At 39.7% G+C, this 26,941-nt stretch overlaps 4 protein-coding genes across 6 annotated transcripts; all 4 read left to right on the forward strand.

Moving 5' to 3' along the window:
* The first annotated feature begins 1,312 nt into the window (after positions 1-1,312).
* On the forward strand, positions 1,313-4,779 carry LOC119120849 (low choriolytic enzyme-like). Its single transcript, XM_037248069.1, has 10 exons — positions 1,313-1,466; positions 1,553-1,620; positions 1,859-1,892; positions 2,001-2,051; positions 2,810-2,959; positions 3,046-3,175; positions 3,487-3,665; positions 3,987-4,068; positions 4,363-4,487; positions 4,617-4,779. Coding segments are annotated over exons 1-10 (870 nt in total). The 5' UTR covers positions 1,313-1,417; the 3' UTR covers positions 4,619-4,779.
* Positions 4,780-7,144: 2,365 nt separating this feature from the next.
* Positions 7,145-10,935, forward strand: LOC119120848 (low choriolytic enzyme-like). Its single transcript, XM_037248068.1, has 10 exons — positions 7,145-7,254; positions 7,341-7,408; positions 7,847-7,880; positions 7,991-8,041; positions 8,760-8,909; positions 8,996-9,125; positions 9,432-9,610; positions 10,242-10,323; positions 10,626-10,750; positions 10,880-10,935. Coding segments are annotated over exons 1-10 (870 nt in total). The 5' UTR covers positions 7,145-7,205; the 3' UTR covers positions 10,882-10,935.
* A 4,656-nt stretch (positions 10,936-15,591) lies between these two features.
* On the forward strand, positions 15,592-20,688 carry atp6v0d1 (ATPase H+ transporting V0 subunit d1). 2 transcript variants are annotated; one of them, XR_005097583.1, is made up of 9 exons: positions 15,592-15,799; positions 16,338-16,509; positions 16,725-16,903; positions 17,004-17,083; positions 17,327-17,404; positions 17,654-17,830; positions 18,646-18,723; positions 19,583-19,822; positions 19,894-20,688. XR_005097583.1 is itself a non-coding variant. In XM_037248067.1 (8 exons), the coding sequence occupies exons 1-8, from the start codon at positions 15,673-15,675 to the stop codon at positions 19,742-19,744; spliced, it is 1,053 nt and encodes a 350-aa protein (XP_037103962.1). In that variant the 5' UTR covers positions 15,592-15,672; the 3' UTR covers positions 19,745-20,688. The 2 variants fall into 2 exon arrangements, 1 of the variants encoding a protein (XP_037103962.1); XM_037248067.1 differs by having other exon boundaries at positions 19,583-20,688.
* A 644-nt stretch (positions 20,689-21,332) lies between these two features.
* foxr1 (forkhead box R1) lies at positions 21,333-26,117 on the forward strand. 2 transcript variants are annotated; one of them, XM_037248075.1, is made up of 7 exons: positions 21,333-21,453; positions 21,955-22,041; positions 23,251-23,420; positions 23,595-23,657; positions 23,764-23,891; positions 24,546-24,778; positions 24,900-26,117. In XM_037248075.1, exons 1-7 carry the CDS (start codon positions 21,333-21,335, stop codon positions 24,926-24,928), a joined length of 831 nt encoding a protein of 276 aa, XP_037103970.1. In that variant the 3' UTR covers positions 24,929-26,117. The 2 variants fall into 2 exon arrangements, with proteins under 2 accessions (XP_037103970.1, XP_037103971.1); XM_037248076.1 differs by lacking the exon at positions 23,595-23,657.
* The last annotated feature ends 824 nt before the right edge of the window (positions 26,118-26,941 follow it).

Below are 26,941 nucleotides of genomic sequence, written 5' to 3' on the forward strand. Positions count from 1 at the left end.
ATTTTGATGGATTTAATGATTTGGAGTGACACAAATGGTTTGATAAACGTGTGATTTATGTTATAGTTACGTATTTGAATAACTGTTAATATATTACGTCAGGCACGTTCTCAGTTCCTCGTTTGTGTGTATGTAACGTTAGCATACCGTATTGTTTAGTCTAGGGGTCTCAAACTCCAGTGAGGTGGTAAAAGTAAGTCTGTTCTCGACTGCGTTTGGCGAACTTGGACCGACTGGGCGAGGCTAAAATTGGGACGAAAACTGAGGGACGGAGGACGATGGCCACCTCTGGTAATCACTGAGCAAACAACCCAGGCCACTAACTCAGAGACCAGCACTCCGATGCGTTAAGTTTTACGACGTAACTAGCATTAGTTCCACATCTTCATATTTTATTATTTACACAATATTTGATTACTTACACAATCCAAATCCCCCAAAAGTTGACTGATGTTAATTTTTTGATTGCCCTATTATGCTCAATGGTGAACATAAAAATAATAATTAGTCTTTCTTCCAAGACAAGTAAATTACACATCACGGTACAGCACCAAATTCCTTTCACCCAAGAGCATTAATTGTCGTTTTAGGTGTCGCACGGAAGAGAATGAATGAAACAAACAAAAAAGATTTTTTTTGTTAATATTTTTAAATGTTGAATAAAAAAATACATAGTTACATTGAATGAAAATGAATAAGGAAATATTTGTGGGAATTCTATAGGTAAAAATGTGCCCTGCGATTGGCTGGCAACCGGTTCAGGGTGTCCCCCGCCTACTGCCCGATGACTGCTGGATGGATGGATGGATGGATGGATGGATGGATGGATGGATGGATGGATATTGGTAAAAATCTTGAGTTTGTCTTGTGCAGGAATGGGGCAGGGCGACCAAATGCAGCTTGGACAAGGGTGTATTGAAGGAAAAGGGTGTTGGAGAAGAGGATGAGGGGGACAAACAAGCAGGAACAGGCAGGAACAAAGGGAAACGGGAGGCAAACTAATAGGATGGGCTAACAGAACGACAATGGGACTGATTGACCGACAGGGCTGGCTAACAGAAACAGAACTGCAGAGTAACAGGAGGAACCGAGAAACTAACAGAATGATCCAACGGGGGAGTGACACGCAGACAGGAACTAGAACAGCTGGTGTTCTGGTCGTTACCAAGACAGCACCTATATACACCATATATACAAGACAGGTAACGAGAGGCAGGTGACGCCCATTACACTGATTCCAGGTAGACACAGGCAGGGAGGGGCGAGTGCATGACCGGAAACCATGACAAACCTGAAACATGTGGAAACCACCGGAGACGTGAATTTCTGGCACGTTGTGCCGCACAATTAACCATGGAAACTTACATACAAGCACTTAGTTTGGCACCTGGAATCCGTCAGACACACCTTACTTACAATGTATAAAAGGCAACCACCAAGTACCACAGGCATACCTGAAAACACTGGTAAGACAAGATTGCTCTCCTTTTACTTGCTTTATCTTTCAATTCCTCTCTCTCTGTCTCTTGATTTAATTTATTTTCATTTTTAGAAAACAGCAACACCATGCCGCCAATTATCATCACTGTTCTCCTTCTGTCTGTTGCAGCCATTTCTCCGGTATGATCAGGTTTACGAATTTATAGATTTTATATCATCTGATCAATGATCAATTGTAGGATTTTTCTGCTATTGCAGTTTCCAGGAAAATGTATACAAATGTGTGGTCTTAGTCTCTTCAAATTTTTTTTTGTGGTCCTCCTACTATAAAAATGATCAATTTACATGAAATGATTTGTCTTTTCACATGTGCACTGTTGTGAATTGGACACTTGAGAATGTGATTGTTTTTTTCCAGGTCTCAACAAAGAGCAACGGCAAAAAGGAAAAGGGTGTGTACAAATTATTACTATACAATTGGTTGTTCGAGTCTCAGTGTGAACAATATGAAAATGTTCTAGTGCTTTTTTTGTGATTGTATTTGTCCTTATTTTTCCCAGATGAGTCCGTTTGTGGACAAATTGAAAAGGCAAATGCACATGTTAGACCGGGTAAGTGATTTCCTTTGTCAATGAAATGTAATGTATGTACTGAAATCTTTCTCTTTGCATCATTCAGCTGAATGTCCGTTTATTCATGCAGGTTGTGGCAAAAAGACACTTTGAGCGAAATAACACAAACATTTTCCAAAATCCTATTTATGGGCAATAAAACTGACAGAAATACAATTGACTGTTTTCAGTTACGCAGTCAACCAAATATTGTAATGTATCACCATCTATATCTGGTCTATTTATGTCAATGCAGTGTATTAAAGTTAGAAAAACCGAAGTGGAAGAATTTAAGTGAAATGGATGTGAATAGGTTGCTAACCAATGAGTTTTAAATGTTAAACTTGTTTGCGACTTAATATTGCAAATAAAAATGCAAGGTCGATGTGAGGCTTTGTAAGGTTTAAATACTATATATGCACTCCAACATTTCAATCGAATTGGGTTTCTCATGTCGGGGGTATAACTTTTTTTTAACCGACAATGGACGGATAGACCGTTGACAGAAGCCCTTTTTAATCATGAGGATGGTCCGGGAAGGAGGGACGATTATATTATGAATATGGACGGACAGTTTAGGACAGAAAAGTATCCAGGTTAGGGGACCAAGGATAGATGACGGACCGGCAAAATTTGGTAAAGTGTTCACCTCTGGAATATTGTCTACCTGTTGTGGAAACATTGACCTGACTGACTAAAGAAACTGTTCGACATGACAAATCACACTGTCTGAATCTCCGCTGTTTGTTATTCTACAGGCTTAAACCTGACATATGGGGACATTATGGGTGACATGATCGATGACGATGGAATTTTGAGGAATGCTGTCCCCTGCACCAGCAGTAGCTGTAAATGGCCAAAATCTGGAAACAAAGTCAAAATCCCCTATGAAATCTCTGGCGCTTTTTGTAAGTCATCGTAACACAAAGGGTTGCATCCTATAAGTGTAACTTTGATCAATCAAACTTAGCAGTTCAATGTTCTGTGCCTGCAGCCAGACAACAAAAGAGACTTATAAAAAAAGCCCTACGTGAGTTCAGGAAAGGAGAGCGCACAACCTGCGTTCGCTTTGTCAAGAAGAGAGGAACGGATACAAACTATCTATCCTTCATATCAGACTCGGGGTAAGAAATACAGTTCCTAAAACTCACATTTGTTTTTCCCATTGATTCACTCTTGTATGCACAAAAAAAGCACCTCCATCTTTGAGTTGAAAGACTTTAGTACTGTTGTGGTTGTTTTCCAGTGTGAAATCATTTCTTATTTTTGAGTCAGTTGCTTGCTTGCAAATATTTCACTTTAGTGTCATAAAATCACAGTGGGGCAACAATTTAGTAAAATTCTGTACAGATCTCTTACTTTCCATTTGGCTAAAAGTCAGCAAATCAATCAATCAATCAGTGAGCTCATGATATCAATTGATTTTGTGTGCCAGGTGTTGGTCATACCTTGGTCAAATAGGTGGCAGACAGCCAATCTCCTTGCAGAGAAATGGTTGTGTGCGCAAAGACATTGTGCAACACGAGGTCCTCCATGCTCTTGGATTCCACCATGAGCAGTCCCGCTCTGACAGAGATGATCACGTCATCATTAAGTTTGAAAACGTCATATCAGGTCAGCTTGCCAACAGACTTTTTACAGAATTGGTACTGGACGTACATGAGAACATCTTGACTATGGTTCAAATTATTAATCTTCTTGGAAATGGCTGACGGCTAGTCCAAAGTGTATGCTACTTCCCACCGACTATAAGATGGGTGATGGATATTTTTTATCGGAATGGCATTCATATGATCATATATGTAAATGTCCCGCCATCATCATTTTTATTGGGCAAATATATTTCATGATACTCCAAATATATACAACTGAAAACTAGTACACCATCTTACTGAAAGAAATTTGAATTAATTATGGCTTTTTCCCTGTATGCAGGAACGGAACGAAACTTTGAGATTGCAGATACAAACAACTTGGCCACCCCCTATGATTTTGACTCTGTGATGCATTACAGCCCGTGAGTACATCTGTCCAACCATATGATCTATTTGAATGCAGATGTCCAACTGCTCAATGTTTCTGTTCTTTCTGCCCAACTTGTTGTTTTCTAACGTGGAACTAAACATCCAAATTCTCAACAGGTGTTTTGTTCATATATAATCCATATGTTGTCGTCTGTTGTGGCAAATCTATTTAGAAAATATTTGAAAACATTAATGGTCATCCACAATGGGAAATTCCAGTTGACTTTCACCTAATTCTGCATTTTATGAATTAAAAAAATAATAGGTTATTTAATTATTGTTTGTAGATTTGCCTTCTCCTCAAATGGTGAACCGACCATCGTTGCCAGAGATAGTTCTATAACTAATTTTGGCACCGCAACAGAGATGAGTGCCAGAGACTATGATCTTGTCAATCGTCTTTATGACTGCTGTGAGTAAACACTTTGTCTGATAATTTGTGAATCAGCATTTGCTCCAAAAACATACAAAATACACCAACATCTGCCTAACTGTATAATTTCGCCTGTTAATTGCTGTCTATTTTCCCTCTCACCATTAGAAACTTCAAGACAAACGGAGGATGTCCAGGTCTTGTTGAGGTCTCCGGTGGTGACAAAAAGAAGTACTTAAGCATATCATTTTAAATGTATTAACTGGTAATTAGTCATAACTTACAGTGATTTACATATATTTGAATCCAAAAATAAATACATTATAAAGAGGTAAATGCGTGAGTTTTCCCTTTAAAAGATTCTCTCTAGAACAGGCCAATGGCTCATGAGGTAGGTGGACTCCGGGTTGACACTTCACAGATGAGCTGACTGATTGATTTATTCGATGCAGTCAAAAAAATGAAAGAGCAAAGGACCACTCATTGCATGCCATTTTCTTCAGCATCTTTGGCTCCTTGGCAATTGAGGAAAGCAAGGACATCCCACCAAGGGTTTTTAATGGGTCGTGTAGTTCAACTTGTTTCAGCATCAAACAATCCATGCAAAATTTGTTCCTCTGTTTTCTTTATATTGTCTTTTGTGTTACTTTGACGTCTTTATGTTTTGCATCCACTGTGATGTCCTACACCAATAGGATAACTGAGGGCGGACCTCACCAGTGTATACATAAATAGGGTCAGAGTCTCAATAAAGTTCAGTGTACAATGCAACTCTTGACTCACTGTGAGCCTCTCCTGACAACTAGTCACCTCAAATGACTCAAGTACGATGTGAGGCCGATAAGGATTGCCTGCCATTTGCCATGGAAGTGCACCTTCACAGACACCAGCTACACACCCATTCCACTGAACATTCTCATGCTACCCCCCGCCTCCTCCACCAAAGTCGTCTGCTCGAGGCGTGCATACTCGCTCGTGGCGGTAACAGTGGCTCAATTGGCAGTAATTCAGGCTCGCAACACCATCAGGACGACACAATCAGTTCTTTTCTCAATTCTTTATATCTTGTATCCACTTTGACATCATGCATCAATTTCTGGCGTGCCCCTCCCTTCCTCCTTGCCAGGTGTGCTCCCATCCATCCATCCATCCATCCATCCATCCATCCATCCATCCATCCATCCATCCATCCATCCATCCATCCATCCATCCATTTTATCTGCCGCTTGTCCCCACGGGGGTTGCGAGCGTGCTGGAGCCTATCCCAGCAGTCATCAGGCAGTAGGCGGGGGACACCCTGAACCGGTTGAGAGAGGCAGTGTCGAATTTTGGAGATGCAGCGTGACATTACATCTCCCTAGAGCTAGTTTCTGCAGCTGGCGATTGGACCACCAAGATCCCCGCCATTGGCCAGTGCCCAGCTCACTACCCACCCAACTTCTTTAGGCCCTCCCAAAGGTGGTGAGCCCATAGAAAGGGGGGACCACATATCAGGATTGAGTTGAGCCAGGGCGACCAAATGCAGCTTGAACCAGGATTTATTGAAGGGAAGGGGGAAGGTGAACAAAGGAACCGGGAGAAAGAGGCTCACGGACAGCGAGCGGGAAACGGGATTCCCCTCGTACCAAGCGCCGACCAGGAAGAGGTTCTGACCGTGAGCCTACACACAAGACCCGGCGAAGACACAACCGGCGCGGACACAAACGGGAAGAAACACCGACCGAGAGGAAACACGCGGACAGGGTTTAAATACATGAGGGAGCAGGTGACAGTCATTGCGGTAATGAAGGGGTGTGGCGGAGGGAAGTTGCTGGCTGAGCGTCCTCTGGCACGGGCGTTACACCACATTGCTTTTTCGGGCTGTACCCAACTAGACGTCATGGGTTCAGGTCCAGCAACAATGCGCTCGCCAACAGGCCCCACAAAAGGGACCCGTGTTCGAGCAAGGGAAATTTGATCAATTTATTGTACTCCTCATAAGAGGTCTTTTGAGCTGTGCCCGTTTACCATGGAGCATAAAGCCCCAGACAACTTGGCTCATAGGATCATTGGGACACGCAATCTACTAATTTTGACGTTTCTTTGGGGGGGGGGGGGGGGGGGGCACTCAATATTTTAATGGATGTTTGGTACTACAACCCCAGACACAACATTTTTTTGTCACGTTTCAATTTAAGATAGCAGTTGTTACTCAACCACCTCGAAAAACCCTGGCCCGTATTAAAGGCAAACATTTCAAAAAGGTTGCCAGTGCATGATGTTAATTTTTTAATTGCCAATTATGCTCAATGGTACAAAATAAATATAATAATTAGTCTTTCTTCCAAGACAAGTAAATTACACATCACGGTACAGCACCAAATTCCTTTCACCCCAGAGTACTAGTTATCGTTTTAGGTGTCGCACGGAAGAGAATGAATGAAATAAACAAAAATACGTTTTTTTTGCTAATACTTTTTAAATTTTGAATAAAAAACACATCGTTACATTGAATGAGAATAAGTAAGGAACATTTGTGGGAATTCTATTGGTGAAATCTTGATGTCACGTGCAGGAATGGAGCAGGGCGACCAAATGCAGCTTGGACCAGGGTTTATTGAAGGAAAAGGGTGTTGGAGAAGAGGATGAGGGGGACAAACAAGCAGGAACAGGCAGGAACAAGCAGGGAAACACGTTGTGCCGCACAATTAACCATGGAAACTTACATACAAGCACTTAGTTTGGCAGCTGGAATCTGTCAGACACACCTTACTTACAATGTATAAAAGGCAACCACCAAGTACCACAGGCATACCTGAAAACACTGGTAAGACAAGATTGCTCTACTTTTACTTGCTTTATCTTTCAATTCATCTCTCTCTGTCTGTTGATTTAATATATTTTCATTTTTAGAAAACAGCAACACCATGCCGCCAATTGTCATCACTGTTCTCCTTCTGTCTGTTGCAGCCATTTCTCCGGTATGATCAGGTTTACGAACTTATAGATTTTATATCATCTGATCAATGACAGTAAAGACATGCATTTGATAATTTTACTGATATACATTTTTAAATAATTGGACATCATTATCAGTGACATGTTAACTATTTATAAGGAAAATATATATGTATTTTTCAGATATGTAATATCAAAATGTCTGAAGTCTTATGAAATAAGGTTTTGTGATTTGTAACATCTTCTCTGTGAAGAATTTAATGCCATTTTGCTTTTGTAGGATTTTTCTGCTATTGCAGTTTCCAGGAAAATGTATACAAATGTGTGGTCTTAGTCTCTTCAAAAAAATTTTTTTGTGGTCCTCCTACTATAAAAATGATCAATTTACATGAAATGATTTGTCTTTCCACATGTGCACTGTTGTGAATTGGACACTTGAGAATGTGATTGTTTTTTTCCAGGTCTCAACAAAGGGCAACGGCAAAAAGGAAACGGGTGTGTACAAATTATTACTATACAATTGGTTGTTCGAGTCTCAGTGTGAACAATATGAAAATGTTCTAGTGCATTTTTTTTGTGATTGTATTTGTCCTTATTTTTTCCAGAAGAGTCCGTTTCTGGAAAAATTGAAAAGGCAAATGCACATGTTAGACCGGGTAAGTGATTTCTTTTGGCAATGAAATTCATGCAGATTGTGGCAAAAAGACACTTTGAGCGAAATAACACAAACATTTACCAAAATCCTATTTATGGGCAATAAAACTGACAGAAATACAATTGACTGTTTTCAGTTACGCAGTCAACCAAACATTGTAATGTATCACCATCTATATCTGGTCTATTTATGTCAATGCAGTGTATTAAAGTTAGAAAAAAAGAAAAACCGAAGTGGAAGCATTTAAGTGAAATGGATGTGAATAGGTTGCTAACCAATGAGTTTTAAATGTTAAACTTAATATTGCAAATAAAAATACAAGGTCGATGTGAGGCTTTGTAAGGCTCTTTGGCCATAAGGTGTAAATACTATATATGCACTCCAACATTTCAATCGAATTGGGTTTCTCATGTCGGGGGTATAACTTTTTTTTAACCGACAATGGACGGATAGACCGCTGACAGAAGCCCTTTTTAATTATGAGGATGGACCGGGAAGGAGGGACGATTATATTATGAATATGGACGGACAGTTTAGGACAGAAAAGTATCCGGGTTAGGGGACCAAGGATAGATGACGGACCGGCAAAATTTGGTAAAGTGTTCACCTCTGGAATATTGTCTACCTGTTGTGGAAACATTGACCTTATAACTGACTAAAGAAACTGTTCGACATGACAAATCACACTGTCTGAATCTCCGCTGTTTGTTATTCTACAGGCTTAAACCTGACATATGGGGACATTATGGGTGACATGATCGATGACGACGGAATTTTGAGGAATGCTGTCCCCTGCACCAGCAGTGGCTGTAAATGGCCAAAATCTGGAAACGAAGTCATAATTCCCTATGAAATCTCCAGAGCTTTTAGTAAGTCATCGTAACGCAAAGGGTTGCATACTATAAGTGTAACTTTGATCAATCAAATTTAGCAGTTCAATGTTCTGTGCCTGCAGCCAGACAACAAAAGAGACTTATAAAAAATGCCCTAAGTGAGTTCAGTAATGGAGAGCGCACAACCTGCGTTCGCTTTGTCAAGAAGAGAGGAAGGGATAGAAACTATCTATCCTTCATATCAGACTCGGGGTAAGAAATACAGTTACTAAAACTCACATTTGTTTTTCCCATTGATTCAGCTTATGTGCACAAAAAAAGCACCTCCATCTTTGAGTTGAAAGACTTTAGAACTGTTGTGGTTGTTTTCTAGTGTGAAATCATTTCTTATTTTTGAGTCAGTTGCTTGCTTGCAAATATTTCACTTTAGTGTCATAAAATCACAGTGGGGCAACAATTTAGTAAAATTCTGTACAGATCTCTTACTTTCCATTTGGCTAGAAGTCAGCAAATCAATCAATCAGTGAGCTCATGATATCAATTGATTTTGTGTGCCAGGTGTTGGTCATACCTTGGTCAAATAGGTGGCAGACAGCCAATCTCCTTGCAGAGAAATGGTTGTGTGTTCAAAGACATTGTACAACACGAGGTCCTTCATGCACTTGGATTCCACCATGAGCAGGTCCGCTCTGACAGAGATGATCACGTCATCATTAAGTTTGAAAACATCATATCAGGTCAGCTTGCCAACAGACTTTTTACAGAATTGGTACTGGACGTACATGAGAACATATTGACAATGGTTCAAATTATTTATCTTCTTGGAAATGGCTGACGGCTAGTCCAAAGTGTATGCTACTTCCCACCGACTATAAGATGGGTGATGGATATTTTTTATCGGAATGGCATTCATATGATCATATATGTAAATGTCCCGCCATCATCATTTTTATTGGGCAAATATATTTCATGATACTCCAAATATATACAACTGAAAACTAGTACACCATCTTCAGAGGCGTAGCCAAGCCGGGGCGAGCCGGGGCGGCGCCCCGGTTAGGACTCCCTGCGCCCCGGTTGGAAAAAAAAAAAAAAAAAAAAAAAAATCGAGCTTTTTCGATTCTTCATTTTCATGCCGTTCTTATCTTTCGGTCTTGCGCGAATGTGCTTGCGCTATTCTATGTGCGCGATGTTATCCATTCACCGTTTGCCTCCCGGACGTTGTTTTAGCGATCAGCGAACGGCGTGGGTGATGTTCGATTTTTTTTCCTGTGGGCGTGCGCCCCTACTGGAAAAATTCCTGGCTACGCCTCTGACCATCTTACTGAAAGAAATTTGAATTAATTATGGCTTTTTCCCTGTATGCAGGAACGGAACGAAACTTTGAGATTGCAGATACAAACAACTTGGCCACCCCCTATGATTTTGACTCTGTGATGCATTACAGCCCGTGAGTACATCTGTCCAACCATATGATCTATTTGAATGCAGATGTCCAACTGCTCAATGTTTCTGTTCTTTCTGCCCAACTTGTTGTTTTCTAACGTGGAACTAAACATCCAAATTCTCAACAGGTGTTTTGTCCATATGTTCATATACAATCCATATGTTGTCGTCTGTTGTGGCAAATCTATTTAGAAAATATTTGAAAACATTAATGGTCATCCACAATGGGAAATTCCAGTTGACTTTCACCTAATTCTGCATTTTATGATTTAAAAAAATAATAGGTTATTTAATTATTGTTTGTAGACTTGCCTTCTCCTCAAATGGTGAACCGACCATCGTTGCCATAGATAGTTCTATAACTAATTTTGGCACCGCAACAGAGATGAGTGCCAGAGACTATGATCTTGTCAATCGTCTTTATGAGTGCTGTGAGTAAACACTTTGTCTGATAATTTGTGAATCAGCATTTGCTCCAAAAACATACAAAATACACGAACATCTGCCTAACTGTATAATTTCGCTTGTTGATTGCTGTCTATTTTCCCTCTCACCATTAGAAACTTCAAGACAAACGGAGGATGTCCAGGTCTTGTTGAGGTCTCCGGTGGTGACAAAAAGAAGTACTTAAGCATATCATTTTAAATGTATTAACTGGTAATTAGTCATAACTTAGTGATTTACATATATTTGAATCCAAAAATAAATACATTATAAAGAGCTAAATGCGTGAGTTTTCCCTTGAAGAGATTCTCTCTAGAATAGGCCATTGGCTCATGAGGTAGGTGGACTCCGGGTTGACTATTCACAGATGAGCTGATTGATTGATTTATTCGATGCAGTCAAAAAAATGAAAGACAAAGGATCACTCATTGCCTGCCATTTTCATCAGCATCTTTGACTCCTCCGGAGGTTGTTGTCTCTCATTCACTCCTTCCTTTCGAGATGCTTCTTCTGCTCCTTTCATCACTGTATGTTGACTTCTTACGTGTCCATCATCTTGTCTTAGTCTCCGACGCGCACTTCTTCACATGTGCGTACACACCCACAGAAGGAAGACAACAGAATGACATACGAAGTACACAAACATTATGCGCCAACATATAAGCAACAGAGACAACGCCCTGCCACCGGCCCTCCACAATACAGACAAGAGCAGGAACCCTACAATCCCCCCACAATCAAATTTTAATATCGATTCAACAATCTTCAGGCAGCACCAGCAAAGACAACATAATTCAGCCTAACGCAATTCACACAGTTCACACCCATTCAGCAGCACAGACAGCAATATTCAGCATAACAATTCTCCCAATTAACCTCAGGCGCCGGCGCCACGCACCCACAAACAGACATAAAGATGTATGGTAAAAACCATACACAAAGGCTGGAAAAACGCGTCAACCAATGAAAACACAAACTAAACCCAAAATCAATTCTCAAATGCCGGACAACGTGCAGCGGCTAAAGGTTTATGAATAGATTCTCAAATGCCGGACAACGTGCAGCGGCTAACAGTTTATAAACAGTTTCTCAAATGCCGGACAACGTGCAGCGGCTAAACGTTTATAAACAGTTTCTCAATATAACCCCGGAATCCTCATCTGAAGTTTTAGCACAACATAAAAGAAAATCTCGAATTCCTCATCGAGACTACAAAACACCACAATAACGCACAGTTCAACAAAGAAACAACACTCTCCACATACATTTTACCTTATCTCTACAAGGAAAATAAGTTAATGTACCTAAAATTCATTCAATTTACGATTTCCTAAATTTGGGGTCAGGAAAGACAATACCACTATGGTGCGGAGATCACAGTTTTTGAAGGAATTCTTACCTACTAAACGTCCTCCGGACCGCAGTACAAAACCTCTCCCTTTTCGCTCAACTGGACATCACGTCAGGGTCACCATCTGTTGCGTTTTGTTCAAGATGTCCGTTGTCGAGCAAGGAAAACAAAGATGTGGTGTAACAGTTGGATCTTTATTGGCAAGATCTTGGCGGTCAGTGCATGAGGAACTGCAGCAGACAAAACAACAACCCCCACTCTCCAGGTCAGAAGGTTTTATACTGTCCGTAAAAGGCGGGAAAGCAAAAGGATATCCAGTGCGTATACAAATAAATAATTAAAAACTCATAAACCATACAATTTATGGGAAACAAGAATTTGATTTGCCTTTTTTCAATCAATGATCAAATAATCCACCCAGTTGCTCAAAACCATTTGTATTGGATCAGTCTAATTGAGATCCAAACATTTGTGCTGCAGATTCAAACTGAAGGCAAAGACATGTGTAACATATTGCTGCAAAGTGTTCTTCCTCTTTGTGATGAGGTGAGATGAAAAAGACATACTACTAAAACATACTCTGACTTTCTTTCAGAAAGAATGATTGGAAGACCAATAAGGGATAGCATTTTCACAAAACGATGTATTTGTCGGTTTCCAATTTGAGTTTAGAATTTAACGTGTTTGTTTCATGGCAGCAGCAAGGTGGAACACTTGTTAGCACGTCCTCTCTACAGTTCAATCCCTGCTCGGGCCTTATTGTGTAAAGTTTGCATGTTAGACCTGTGCCAGCGTGGATTTTCTCACGCTACTCTGGTTACCTCCCACATTCCACCTAAATCAGATTGATTTGGCACCTAAGTCGGTTAAATGGGCACTCATAATTGTCTTTCTATGTAATTATGAGTTCTTTTTTTTTGTCTGTATTTACCTTGCAATTATCTGGCAACCAGTTCACGTTGTATGCTCGAAGCCAGCTGAGAAAGGCTTAAGTTCAGAAATTGGATGGAATCCTTAGTCCCTTGGCCGATGTTCCCTATTTTTCAAATATAAAAAACCTAGTTAAAAACACAACCATAATAATCATAATCATGACATTAAAGAACTAGAACAAAACACTAAATCACCAGTGTCAAACTCAAGGCCCGGGGCCAGATACGGCCCACCACATCATTTTATGTGGCCCGCGAAGACAAATTGTGCATCAAATTCGTGTGTCATTACTAGAATTGCAAATTGTCTTCACTTTTAATTTATTTTTTTTTTTTAAATATTTGACCAGTTTTTACTTGTCTGATTTGAAAACAGGTTATTTGTCAGTTTACTTTGTAGCTTTTATTGTATATAATATGAGGTTTATTTGGGTTGACAGTCATAATGGCCCTCCCAAAGAAGCTATGACTACAATTCGGCCCGCGAAATAATTAATTTGACACTCCTGCAGTAAATACAATGACATTACCTGAGTTAGCTATCCACATGCTTTCTATAGTGTCTAGAGCACACTTGAACAACACTTGCGGTTTACATGACACATTTGTGTTGTTTTGCTGTAATGAATGGTGGTAACAGATCAACCCTTCAAATTCATTTATTTTGTTTTTGTCTTTTTTCCTCATAGCTCACCTTTCATCTCCTTGGTGCACTTTCATGCTTTTATCAAACTCTTAAATCTCTCTTAAATCTGGTGTAGTATATTTTTATTCTGGTCGTATGCAATGTATATTTCACTTGTAAGCCTAAGTGTGACCAGGTCACGCTCGTGTGGGATTTTAATCAGCAAGGCAGTTTGGCGGGTCAGAGGTCATCCAGCCGCCCTCGTGTGCACGCGTGAGGTGGGGGCGCAGGGTACAAAATTCGAGGGCGGGAAGACTTGGGGCACTTGACACTTTTGGATAGAAAGAGACACTTCAATTCTGACATCGGTTGAATAAAATCTTTTCCCAATCAGCCGTGTGTCACTGAAGTTTTCCTTCCCCAAGCCAGCCACCTTTCCACCTTTGAAGACCAGCTGACCACTAAAGAGAATTCACCAAACTGACCAACATTTTTTTAATTGCCTCCTGATCTCTGCCAAGTACTCTGCCAGCAATTGCCTTCCAAAAAAATGTCTCACAGTTTTGAAACTATGATAACTGACAATCACTACTGAGAATCTATAGAAGCTGTCAGTTACTATGTGCTGAACACCGACATAATTGTAATGTGAACTTCCTGAGACAGCGTTTCAGAACAAATTGTTCTTCATTCAACGGGAATGTAGTGGTGCTTCATATTATTCTGGGCTACAGATTTTAAGATTGGCAATTTACAGTATGCGTTTTGTGAAATTGTAATTGTAAATCACAGCTATCTGCTGTGTTTCATTCAAATTTCAGCATAATGCAACTGTATGTATAGATCTTTTTAAAAAAGCAACACAAAGAGGTGGGTGTATTCTGTGTTATATAATTATTTTGTTTACGTTCACATACAGTATGTCCTGAATGTCCGCCGTGCCAAATCTAGTTTGAGGGCAGGCAGTGAGGGTTTTTTTTCTCACTCTTGAGTCATCAGCTCTGGCAATGAAAAAATAAACGTGCCCTGTGCCTTGTCCCACAGAGCCACTGCAGACTTACATTAACAATTCATTTTGCTGCTGGCCCAAAATTGTGTTGAAACAGTCAGCTGTCAAAATTTGACCGCAGGGTTTTAAAGAAGTCCAGGTTTCAAACGAGCATGAGTCAGTTAAAAAACAACAACAATATCTATTAGTGTGCAAGTTTCTTGGGAAATATATTAACTGGATTTTTTTCTTATCGTGACAGGCCGGGATGTATGTAACTTCGTCGTGGAGAAGCCAAAAAGATGCGGTTTGGTGGTTGATATAATCAATCAGGGTTTCAAATGAGATTAAAACTCCAAAGGCAATCCAAGCCGTCTTAATTTTTGACAGTTTTCCAAAATATAATTGATCCAAACTGTTCCAACTTGAAACTTTTCATGTTATTCCAACCACCTTCTTTTCTCCCAAATTCCCAAGTGAAAGGCAGTTTTTGTGTTTTGTTTTATTCGGTACTTTGTGGATTTTTAATTCAATTCAACTCAAAGCATTCCACTTCCAAAATGTTGTGCTTATTCTGTCCCATCCATCCACTTTCTGAATCGGGGCACGGGCACGGGGAAAACATGCAAACGGCACACAGGAAAGCTGGAGCCGGAATCAAACCCTGGACCTGCCGCGTTTTATTTAACACAATTGGGAATCATTTGGAAAAAAAAAGTTCAGTCTGATCATTTGCAAACGATTTCTTGAGAAAATGCATTCTCAAATTTTTAACTTGGGAGCACTTTGTTGTTTCTATTTTTTTTATTTATTTTTTTGCTTTTCACAATACATTTAAAATAAAGTATTGGCGTCATCTAGTGCACCTTTCCCTAAACGACAAGTAGGGTGAGCGGAAGCGCCGTATAGGCTGATCAGGTGACCGTCACATGGTTTAGTCAGCTGATGCTAATGCTAAAGCTAAGCAACCAGGCGGACGTTTCTGCGGCCGGGAGATCTAACGATCAGACAAGATGCCTTTCTCTGAGCTTTATTTTAACGTTGATAATGGCTACCTTGAGGGCCTGGTCAGGGGATTTAAAGCTGGAATACTGTCTCAGGCCGATTACTTAAACCTTGTGCAATGTGAAACCCTCGAAGGTGAGATGTATGTGAGAACTGTTCGCTAGCCGTGCAAGCTAATTACACGAATGACAGCTAGATATTCTGGACACACTGACCGGATTAATTTACATTACTGATTAGTCGACGTAAATAATTTTCCGTCTTTATTTAATTTCAAGACTAACAATCTATTTGCTTTATTCGTTTGGTTTTTGTCATCCGTAAAATAGGAACTACAGTGCTACCCAATCCAATTCGTGCTTGCCTCGGTTTCATTTCGCCTAAACTCACACTTTCACGGCAACATCTTTTGAATGAACCTTTTTTTTTTTAAACTCGTTTTCTAAAGCCGCATAAATAACATGCAGTACTAAATAAATAGATACAGCAATTCTACCTTCTAACTTGTCTACTTAATTACTTATTAGTGTATGTGCTATGTGGTGTTGCGTGGTGGTTGTCCTTTTTCCTAGCTGCTCTTCGTTGAGTAAACACTGTTGTTATGGCGCTGTAATTATTAGTCTTAGTTTTGTTTCGTAACTGCACAAGTTCATCACTTGGTTCTCCCTTGCAGACCTGAAACTTCACTTGCAGAGCACAGACTATGGCAGCTTCTTGGCTAACGAGGCGTCACCTCTTGCCGTGTCTGTCATTGATGATAAGTTGAAGGAGAAGATGGTCGTTGAGTTTCGCCACATGAGGAACCAGTCATATGAGCCACTGGCCAGCTTCATGGATTTCATTACGTGAGGAAGTCCCTCTTATGTTGGAATATTTTGAACATTTACACAAGCTACTGAGTGAGGTCCAGTACAAGCTTGCATATTCTGTGTAAGAACACTGAATGCTGGACCATCATTGAAGTAGTTTGCCGGATTGTAACGGGTATCAATATACAAGGTGTTGCTGATGTGTGGAAAACCATTACTGATATGTTTTGTCTCTCTGGTGATGGCCGCAGGTACAGCTACATGATAGATAATGTCATCCTGCTCATTACGGGAACCCTTCATCAGCGCGCCATCTCTGAGCTGGTGCCCAAGTGTCACCCTCTGGGCAGCTTTGAGCAGATGGAGGCGGTTAATATTGCTCAGACTCCAGCTGAGCTGTACAATGCCATTCTGGTGGACACACCCCTTGGTAATTGCCCTCTGACTTAGTCAAGTGGACACTAAATCTTCTATTGCAGAACAGAGGGTGCATGAGGAACAATTAATTTTCTGTCTTGCTTTGCTTTCAGCTGCATTTTTCCAGGATTGTATATCTGAACAGGACTTGGATGAAATGAACATTGAAATTATCCGTAATACACTCTACAAGGTAAAACATTTAAAGGTGGTCAAACAATTATTTATTGCATTCAACTTTTAGATGGACTCAACAACAGCAGAAGAAACAACCAAGTATAGTGAACGTTTCGCACAATCAATACAAATTTCTTGCAGATAACGTGTGATGTGTATTTGAGATTATGTGGTCACTAGTAAAGATGCAATTTTTTCAATATGGTCCAATTCACCCCTGACAGTCACTTTATTTGCTGTCTGTGTATTGTTTTCCCAGGCTTATCTCGAAGCATTTTACAAGTTCTGTTCCAACCTGGGAGGAACTACAGCTGATACCATGTGCCCCATCTTGGAGGTGAGTGTCTTGTCTTGTAAATTGAAGAAAACAGATTTAGTTGATGCACTTCCAGGTTGTTGTTTTAAATCCGCTTGACAGGGCGGTCAAGCGCTGATTATCCTAAGGAATAGCCCAAAATTTAGGAAGTGTGAATATTTCAGGATTTGCTCTTGATCATGAAGCTTTGATTAAAGATGTACGTAGAGGCGTTTTACTTTAGGCTGCACTTTGCCTAGCTCTGCTCTAACCTTCCTGTCTTCGCTGCAGTTCGAGGCCGACAGAAGAGCCTTCATCATCACCATCAACTCATTTGGCACAGAGCTCTCCAAGGAGGATCGTGCTAAGCTCTTTCCTCACTGTGGCAAGCTTTACCCAGAAGGCCTTGCTCAACTGGCCCGGGCGGATGACTATGAGCAGGTCAAGGCTGTGGCTGATTACTACCCCGTAAGTCCTAATTTGTTCTGCTTATCTTCACAATAGGCCTGCACAATTTAGCTACCGTATTTTCTGGGATATAAGTCGCTCCGGAATACAAGTCACACCAGCCATCAAATGCATAATAAAGAAGGAAAAGACATATATGTCACACTGGAGTATTAGTTATTTTTGGGGGAAATGTATTTGCTAAAATCCAACACCAAGAACAGACATGTCACCTTGAAAGGCAATTTAAAATAAAAATAGATTAGAGGCAACAACTGGCTGAATAATTGTACGATATGCTAACGTTACATGACCATAAACAACGAACTGAAAAGGTAAGGTGCCTGTTATGTTAACATAACATATCAAGAGTTATTCAGATAACGATAGCATAAATAACATGCTAACAAGTTTACCAAACCATCCGTGTCACTCCAAATCACCAAATCCAATGAAATCTTCACCCTCAGTCACTTTTAAACAACTCCGCTAACTCCGGAGATAGGAGATGCGACACTATCTCTTCTACGTCGCTTGTGTCAGACTCATCGTCAGTTGAAGTTCCAATTATTCCACAGGCCTAGAGCGCCCTCTTGTGGTTTAGTCTGAAAATAACATGTGAAATGACATAACAATGTGTTAATAATTTCACACATAAGTCGTTCCAGAGTAAGTCCCAACCCCAGCCAAACTATGAAAAAAACTGTGACTTATAGTCCGGAAAATACGGTATTTATTCTCTGTGAAATGCGTTTGAGCAGCAAACACCAACTTTGTAAATCTGTTTGTGGGCATCCAATTGCTCACTTAGGCATGTTTGTTTGTGTATTTTTCAGGAGTACAAGCTGCTGTTTGAGGGTGCTGGCAGCAACCCAGGCGACAAAACACTGGAGGATCGCTTCTTTGAGCATGAGGTGACAAAAAAAAGAGCAATCACGTCTTGATAAACAGCTTTAAAATAGGACTGCCCGTCCAGTTTTTAAAAGCATGTTTTAGATGTATCGCTCGTCCAACACACCTGATTCAAATGATCAGGATCATTATCAGACTTGTGCAAAACTTTCTGATCAGCTGAAATAGGTATGTTGACGGAGGAAAACATCTAAAACTGTCAGAATAAGGACTCTCAAGGACCGGCCTTGGGCAGACCTGTTAAAATAACACGATTTTTTTCAACCTTGTGTGATCAAGTACCGTATTTTCCGGACTATAAGCCACACCTGATTTTAAGCCTCTCTAGCTAAAATTAGGGGAAAATCTTGTTTTGTTCATACGAGCCGCACTGGACCGCAGGTGTTTTAATGTTTAATTACCATTTGTAAGAGAATATACACAAAGAAGATTGTCAGGAAAGAGATGGTTCTTTGGGGACGCATACCTTTTATTAACATAACATTTATTGACAGAAATGAAGGAACTCTGCAAACATAAAAACAGGTATAAATCTCAGCGACGACCATAATAAACTTAATGTGCAGCGAACACTAGCAACACAAACAAAATGTATTTTAGTTATTAGTTATTTAACCCATCTAGATGTGACTACCATGACATAAAAGCTGGAAGGTGTACATATTTGAGACACTTTTTTTTTTTTTTTTGTGTACTGTTGAGTTTTTTCTTTCCCCCAAGTACTAAGTTACCGGTATGTGCCAGGGCTCTGTAAATTTTGGGAAGCCCCAATAAATACCATCACTTTGAGACATGAATGCTGAAGTGAATTATGTACTCTTTCAGAAATCACAACTGACTATGTCATGCATATGTTTGCAGGTGAAGCTGAATAAACTGGCTTTCCTTAACCAGTTCCATTTTAGTGTTTTCTACGCTTACGTCAAGCTGAAAGAGCAGGAGTGCAGGAACATTGTCTGGATTGCCGAGTGCATTGCCCAGCGGCACCGTGCCAAGATTGACAACTACATTCCCATCTTTTAAGATCCCGCCCACACTTTGCTTTCATCCAGCCTCATGTCATGTCCACTCCTACCTTGGTGTTAAAGCATCTCATGCCACCATGCCAAGCAGCCTTCATTCTTTAGTTTTGAGTGTTTGTTGGTCCTAAAAAAACATGTCATGACCCTTAGTACAAGTCTTCATTTCATTGGTGAAGCACCAGTTATAATTAAATGCAATGTACTATATGGTATTCGTAACCCTTTATCTTATGTGTTCTTTATGATGCCAGGTTGTGGAACGCATCTTTCGTAACAACCCCAAATTTTAAAAATGGTAATATGTAAATCTTGCAGATAGATATCCCTGTTGCCCTAAATAAAATCAACAGGAGTCTGAATTGATAAATGTGTATAGTCAAGATGTCCTTTATTTATAAAGCAAATCTAATCAATCCATCCTCTGGGATAGTTTTCATCCCAAGGCTCACTAACAATTGAAGGTGGTACCCTGTAGCATATGTTTGAGTTTGTATGTTTGTTTCATTGCAATCAGTGAAATGAAACCAACACAATTACCGAAAACATTCCATTAGCCCTAGTTGTCAATGTTTTTGTTATGGGCAAGGACCTGTAGGAATGGCTTATCGTGTGTGTGTGTCCCCTTGCCACAAAAATATATATACTGAGCGGAGAGTTAGTTGCTACATGCTCGCTGGCTAACTTGAGTGTTGTTCGATATGAGATGTGCAATAGAACATGAATTTCCATTCTGCATCAAATCTGTTGTGTGATAAGTTTGAGCTTTCGAATGATGCTCATTGTTGTAAGTAAAAGATATGACTATAAGAGGAGATATTTAAAAAAAAAAAAAAAAAGTGTTTTTCCATGCTGTAAAAATTCCATTACTGCATATGATGATGTTTCCTGTGAAGTGTGTTGTCAATGTGACAAGAAAAATAAATGAATAAGATCCTATGCACATTGTCAGTGACTGGCAAGACTCATGCAATTGATTTATTAAAGGAATGCTCTAATTTATGTTAGAAAAAGTCAGTTTCACTTTAGCTACATAAAAAAAAATAATGAAAACAAAGATTTCTGTTCATTGTTTTATTTAGGTTCTGACATAGGCTCTAAGAATAATGGTCCGAAAGTCAGCACATAAACCTGCTTGGTTCCTTTAAGACACATTTGTCACAAGTAGAACTATGAGAATAAATGCTTGTTTGTATGAAAGATTTGACTGGTGACCAGTCCACCTTTCACATATAATTCACTCCAGCTCACACATAACTCTTATGAGTGAAGAAGCAGTGAAGGAGACAGATGTATACATACTGTTCTATCAATCACTCAATCCCATGTTACTTTTCCCCCCAAATTATTTGAAAAAGAAAAAAAAATGTTTCTCATCCGGTGAATAAACAAGCATCAGTTTGACCGTTGCAACTCTTTTTCTTTGGTTTTCCAGAGGTCTTCTAAAATAATTCAATGGTGCTAAAAGGAAGTGAAGCTCATTTTTGGTTCAATTAAGAGCAATGAGCTGCAGCTGCAGGACCATGCATTAGCCTCCGAGTTTGTTTAAGAAGGCCAAAAGCAAAAGAAATCCTTCTTTTCAAGGTTTTGACATGACTTTTAAACTTCACACCCAATCTCGACTCCTTGACCTGCACTGCTCCGTAGGTCTGACAGACTGGGACATGGACCAGGAGCTCAAACTGGCAACAACTACTGATCAATTTTGCCATGGTGAATATTTAAAGTCTTCTTTGGTTTCAACTCTCGAGGGGTCACTTGTCTTAACTCACCATCAAAATGAATGAGAGAATTAAGTGTGTGTGTTGCTCTGGTCTTGACATACTTTTGCTCTTTTTCTCAATATATTTTACATATGGACAAAACTACATTTGGTGCAGCAACCAAACAACAAAGTGATACCCTTTTTAGTTTATTTTTTATTTTTTTTTTTTTTAAAAAGTGTTAATTTAAAATTCCACTGAATGCTTGGACCAGATCTGGATAAAAGTTTATTTAATTTTGCTTGATCTTGTCATTAGATTTTAATATGTTTACGATAAATGAAGATTTTTCCCTCTCTATTTAATGTTTATTAATTCTCATTAAAATAAATAAATTCCATAACATACATTGGCTCAAGAAAGAAATGAATGTGTCAGAGCCCCCCCCCCCAAAAAAAATCAAAGTGCAATATGACAGCTGTGTGCCTTTTTGTTTTTTTTTTACCTCAAGATGATGAACTTGATGATCAATATGTGACGCAGAGGACTTTGGCCTCCCAAAGAAAAGATGACTTCATTTGGTATGATGAAACATCTGGTGAGTGAAGTTTTTACTCTGTTTCTTCAATCAGCAAAATTTAGTGAAGTGTTCCACCCCTTTTGTATAGACACCTTGAAGCAGGGGTCATCAAACTATTTGAATCTGAGAGCGATTTTGTGCTTGCTGATATGTGAAGAACTATCAGTAGCACATTTGCTCAAATTGTTTAATGATATATCATAGTGGTGATGTCATCGGGGCTGGGGAAAAACATCGGTTCAGTGACAAAGAAATGTCTGCCTCGAAACAAGAAGTAGGGCTAAGAGTAATCAAAGTAATTGGAATGATCGATTGGCTAATCAATCTGAAAAATACTTTTTGGTGAAATTTCTAAAAAAAAAAATATTGTGACAGCTGATATGAATAATTCATGACATAATATAAAGACACTTATGTTCACTATTGGTCACAATAATTAGGAAGATAAATACCAATATGCAACATTATTTTTACAATCGTTTTCGAATGATCACTTAAAAACATTGCTCATAAAAAGAAAAATCACTGTTGATTTATTTATTTTTAGAACGGCCCTGGGGGCTACTTATCTGGTCCTTGGGTGCTATCATGTTGGTGACCCCTCCCTTAAAGCAACAAATAACGGGATTGTTTTAAAGCAACAATACACCAGGGGTCACCAAAGTTTTGCCTGCCGGCATTTAACCCCCCAAGCACGGAATCAGTAGCCTGTGGGCCTACTCTAAAAATGATTCACCAGTGAGGGGACATTGTGATTTTCTAGGTATGTTTTAAATGCAATCATTTGAAAAGGTAAACATGGACCAATTTATGGAATGGCTGCAAATAAAATTCTATTTTTGTGCAAAGCCATTAAAAGCAGTTAAATTAATAAAAACAATTCAATAGTGATGTAAATAAAATTGATTTTATTCAATTTATTTCAGAAGTGCATACCAAACTGGTAGCCCCTGGGATTGAGTAACCATGAAGTAGATGTCAGTTTCAAGTTAATCAATTAAAATTAGATTAATCCAGTGACACTTTTAAGTGCAAATGATTAGAAACAAATATTAGGTATATAAAAAGAAGTTTTGGCTCTACACTGGGACTGTATTTACACTAAAGTCAATGGTTTGTTCTAGCCCTTGCCAAATGTGTGCATAATTGTAGTGTTTTCAGCTAATATGTACAGAACAACAAACACCTTTTTAGACATGACACACCCTGCCAATTTTCTTTTGTTAGACACCTTTGTGAAGCCAAACCCGTGGCTCCTAGTCAATCCTAACATTGCCTGTCCGATCGTCTACGGAGAACCTGCTGCAGGTCGACTGAATCACCAAGATAGTTCCGAGGAACCCCAAATTCCACTGACGTGTTCGCCAGTCGGAGAACAGCAAACGTCATCTCCTCAGGTTGGAAGAATGCGCATGCATGTGTGTGCGCGTGTGTGTGTGCGCGCGTGTGCGCCATTTAGTCAGTACTATATAAACATTCCAAACGATTCAATTGCAGAACAGTATAACAAATGATCAGATCACAGATAGAATGAGATTAACGCAAATTATTTTTTTTTATGTGACACCAAGGATGCCGTCTCCTCATGTCAGACAGCACAACGCAAACGCAAGGGGAGAACCCCAAAAGTTTGGGTGAGGACATGGGGTCCTAACACATGACTTTGCCTATCTGTGTAAAATGGCATGTTCCTTAATTAAAGAAAATCCCACCCTTAAATTAGCATCTGTTTGTTTGCAGGACGATAAATCCTTGAAGCCAGGATGTTGGCCTCGGCCACCAGTGAATTATTACATCCTCATTGCTCTGGCACTTAAAAGCAGCCACAATGGGAGCCTCAAAGTTCAACAGATTTACAACTTCACCAGGTCAGAAAATGACTACCGTATGTGGCAAAGAAGGTACAAATTGAAGGGTTTCATGTCATGATTTTCAACCACAGTTGAGACGGATTGCAAATGTAACATGTTTTTAGAAGCGGAATATCATTTGCAGGCATTTCTTTGCCTTAGTTGTCATCTTCAGCTTTCAGTGTTGTTAAGGGCGTGAAACACATGCTCTCATTGAAGAATAATTTATTTTTCTTCAACAATTTCTCCTGACTCGCCATTGAGGTGGCACAACTATCGCGTGATCATCGATTGCTTTCCTGTATCGATGGTGGCAAAATCCCAAAATGAAAGACAATGCAAACAGCCTGTCAACAAAAAATGCGCAAATCACTTGTTATAGTTTTGGGCAGAAAGTTGAGAAAAGAAAAGGACTTGCATGAATAGCAAGTGATCCAAATGATGCCGCCACATAATTATGGGGAACTGGTGCAGCATTGGGAAGGAGGCTGACTGCAAAGGGTTCAACTTAATGTTTTTACAAATGTTTGAATTCCTTTACATTTTGTTAACAGCAGATAATCTATTTAAAATGTATGCCAACGTCAGACTTTAATTTCAGGGATTTTTAAATATATTGTACATTGGACTTCACGCAACTCAAACCCCTTTCTGTTCTTCCCCAATCCCCAGAGAACACTTTCCTTTTTTTCAGACCGCTCCTGATGGCTGGAAAAACACAATTCGCCACAACCTGTGCTTCAACAGCAGCTTCCGAAAAACCTGCAACCAGATGTGCAGGGATGGTAAAAGGAAGTCCTGCTTTTGGTACCTGACTCTAGAAGGCCAACGCCGACTGGAGAATGAGCTCCGCATGCTGCCGGCAGAATCTTTAAAGCAGTTGGAGAGAAGCATGTCCCATCCAGGTGAATGTGATCAAACTACACTACGTAAAAGTGTTAGATTGGTGAAAACAATTAATGGGGCTGAAATTGAACATGGTGAAGATGTCATGACCAATCTGCTTTTTTTTTTTCTTTATTGCAGATATAATTGCAAAAGTTCTTGGAATGTGATTGCAGTTATTAACGATATAAACAAATAAATGGATGCAAAAATGCATGTTCCCTTTTATGATATATGTATATTGTTTGGCATTTTGAGGCTTATATTGATTTAAATACACATACTGTCTTTCCAAGGCAAGGCAAGTTTATTTGTATTGTATAGCGTTGATTGTTGGATGTTCTTGCATAATCAAGAGTGTGTTGACTGCCACTGGAGTCGATTAGGCATTTTAGTTTTCACCATTTTGCTGCAAATTGCACATGTCTAGCCACAACGCATTCATTTGGGTTGGGAGCAGAATTTTGTTTTATTTCGACTAGTAAATTCTCACCATTCATCATTTCATTTTATGCAGTTATCACATGACTTGCAGAAATGGGCAACGAGATGTAGCAAATGTGCTTATCTAGTCCTGCCCTAATTTCATCCAAGAATTTACATCACCAAACTCCATAATTACACTTTTGTTAGTTTTTCTACCACAAAACCAAAAGTGACATCCTAAGTTGTACTGTATAGTTAAGTTGTGTGGTTCCTTTTTTTTTTTTTTGTCTTAGTGTCCAAATGATCAGGATTCTTGAGTTTATAAGAGTCTTTATAATCCAAATGTCAGATATTGCGATGAAGTCTTTTTATCTAGGGCAATGGCCCTGCTTGGAATGTTAGTCGTAAGTCATAAAAACTCACAGTGCGTTTCATCATGTTAACATGTCATGTTGACGCTGGTATTGTTTCACTAATGATGGATTATGGACAGCTTTCCTTCCAAATTGATGCGGCTGTTGAACTGATTTTCAAGTAGTGTCCACACTCGTGCATTTCATTACAGTAGTAATGGCAGTCCGGATCAATATCTTCGTTAATCTTGGATGGTGAGTTATTTCCAAGTTTATGTTGTCTTAACGTGCAGCCAAATCCATCAGTTCTTGCAATTTACTTCGTGACAATTTGATTGTAGCATGAGCTAGCCTCATGGATTTTTTTCATCGGGCTTGACACACCTCAATTTGTGAATTTATCCAACTCCTCCAGCACGCTGATCTGGACCGGTCTGGTATTCTCTGAGGATGAGCCGTTTGGTTTTATGATTTTGCAGTTGGATGTCCAAGTCCCTTGTATCTTCCCTACTTTCTACAGTTGATGAGCTTACCAAGCAATGAATGCATTTTGTTTGCTGTGATTTATGTTGATACAAACATTAGATCCCTTAAGTGTTTTTTCCCCTCTTTCAATAAAACAATTTTTACTTTCTCCTTGTCAATCTCAGTAGTACGACACGGTTGTCGCTGACCCAACCATCGGTGCTGTGACTCCTCCCCTGGGAAGCAGGGGGCATGAGTCCACATTTCCGATATCCAGTGTTATGCTTTTTGATAAGAACTCCACCATTTGCTGTTCCACGGATCAGTTGTCCTTCTCATCCACATTGCTTTGATGTCTCAGTGACTCAGCGTTGGGGGAACATGCAAACTCCTCACAGAGAGGGCCGTGGGTGGAATCGAACCCGCAACCTCTGTACTGTGAGGCAGACGTGCTAACCAGTCATTCACTATGCTGCATTAATATAACACACACTGACAAAAACAATCAACAGCAGACTATTGTTCAACCAGCATTTTGTTTTTTATGTTTTGACAAAACAGAAAGTGACAGATTTAACACATTGGTTGGGAAGGCAATGGGGTATGTAGAATTAGCTGAGGCAGCAGTTTGGTTCTCTGTCAGGTTCAGATTGAGCTGTTCCAACTGCTAGATTGTGTTGCTGTGGGGGTGTTGCTGTAGCAACTGTTTAGTGGAATGGATTTGAGTCAAGTTCCTCTGGGATATCAGGAGGCTAGCAAGCAAGCAAAAAAACTTATGTTTGAGTGCAAAACAAAATTGGCTGGAAATGCTTGGGTGACCTAATGCGCATCTGTGTGCTGGAGAAAAGCTCCACTTGTGTCTCATTCTTGCTGTTGGATCAAATAAGATCAGAGGGGTAGCATACATAGGCTATTCAACATTTGTATATCCACTGAAAA

The sequence above is a fragment of the Syngnathus acus genome, chromosome 3 (assembly GCF_901709675.1).
Source record: "Syngnathus acus chromosome 3, fSynAcu1.2, whole genome shotgun sequence".
Taxonomy (NCBI): Eukaryota; Metazoa; Chordata; class Actinopteri; order Syngnathiformes; family Syngnathidae; genus Syngnathus; species Syngnathus acus.

What these genes read in the sequence shown, in the direction of transcription:
- LOC119120849 (XM_037248069.1), top strand. Translation starts at nt 1,418, where the DNA reads ATGTATAAAAGGCAACCACCAAGTACCACAGGCATACCTGAAAACACT. An exon ending in GTTTGAAAACGTCATATCAG is followed by an intron (nt 3,666 to 3,986) that starts GTCAGCTTGCCA and finishes CCCTGTATGCAG; the next exon opens with GAACGGAACGAAACTTTGAG. An exon ending in TCTGTGATGCATTACAGCCC is followed by an intron (nt 4,069 to 4,362) that starts GTGAGTACATCT and finishes TATTGTTTGTAG; the next exon opens with ATTTGCCTTCTCCTCAAATG.
- LOC119120848 (XM_037248068.1), top strand. Translation starts at nt 7,206, where the DNA reads ATGTATAAAAGGCAACCACCAAGTACCACAGGCATACCTGAAAACACT. An exon ending in CAACGGCAAAAAGGAAACGG is followed by an intron (nt 7,881 to 7,990) that starts GTGTGTACAAAT and finishes TATTTTTTCCAG; the next exon opens with AAGAGTCCGTTTCTGGAAAA. An exon ending in GTTTGAAAACATCATATCAG is followed by an intron (nt 9,611 to 10,241) that starts GTCAGCTTGCCA and finishes CCCTGTATGCAG; the next exon opens with GAACGGAACGAAACTTTGAG.
- atp6v0d1 (XM_037248067.1), top strand. Translation starts at nt 15,673, where the DNA reads ATGCCTTTCTCTGAGCTTTATTTTAACGTTGATAATGGCTACCTTGAG. An exon ending in CCATGTGCCCCATCTTGGAG is followed by an intron (nt 17,405 to 17,653) that starts GTGAGTGTCTTG and finishes TCTTCGCTGCAG; the next exon opens with TTCGAGGCCGACAGAAGAGC. An exon ending in CTGTGGCTGATTACTACCCC is followed by an intron (nt 17,831 to 18,645) that starts GTAAGTCCTAAT and finishes TGTATTTTTCAG; the next exon opens with GAGTACAAGCTGCTGTTTGA.
- foxr1 (XM_037248075.1), top strand. Translation starts at nt 21,333, where the DNA reads ATGACTTTTAAACTTCACACCCAATCTCGACTCCTTGACCTGCACTGC. An exon ending in AGCAAACGTCATCTCCTCAG is followed by an intron (nt 23,421 to 23,594) that starts GTTGGAAGAATG and finishes TGTGACACCAAG; the next exon opens with GATGCCGTCTCCTCATGTCA. An exon ending in GAGAAGCATGTCCCATCCAG is followed by an intron (nt 24,779 to 24,899) that starts GTGAATGTGATC and finishes TCTTTATTGCAG; the next exon opens with ATATAATTGCAAAAGTTCTT.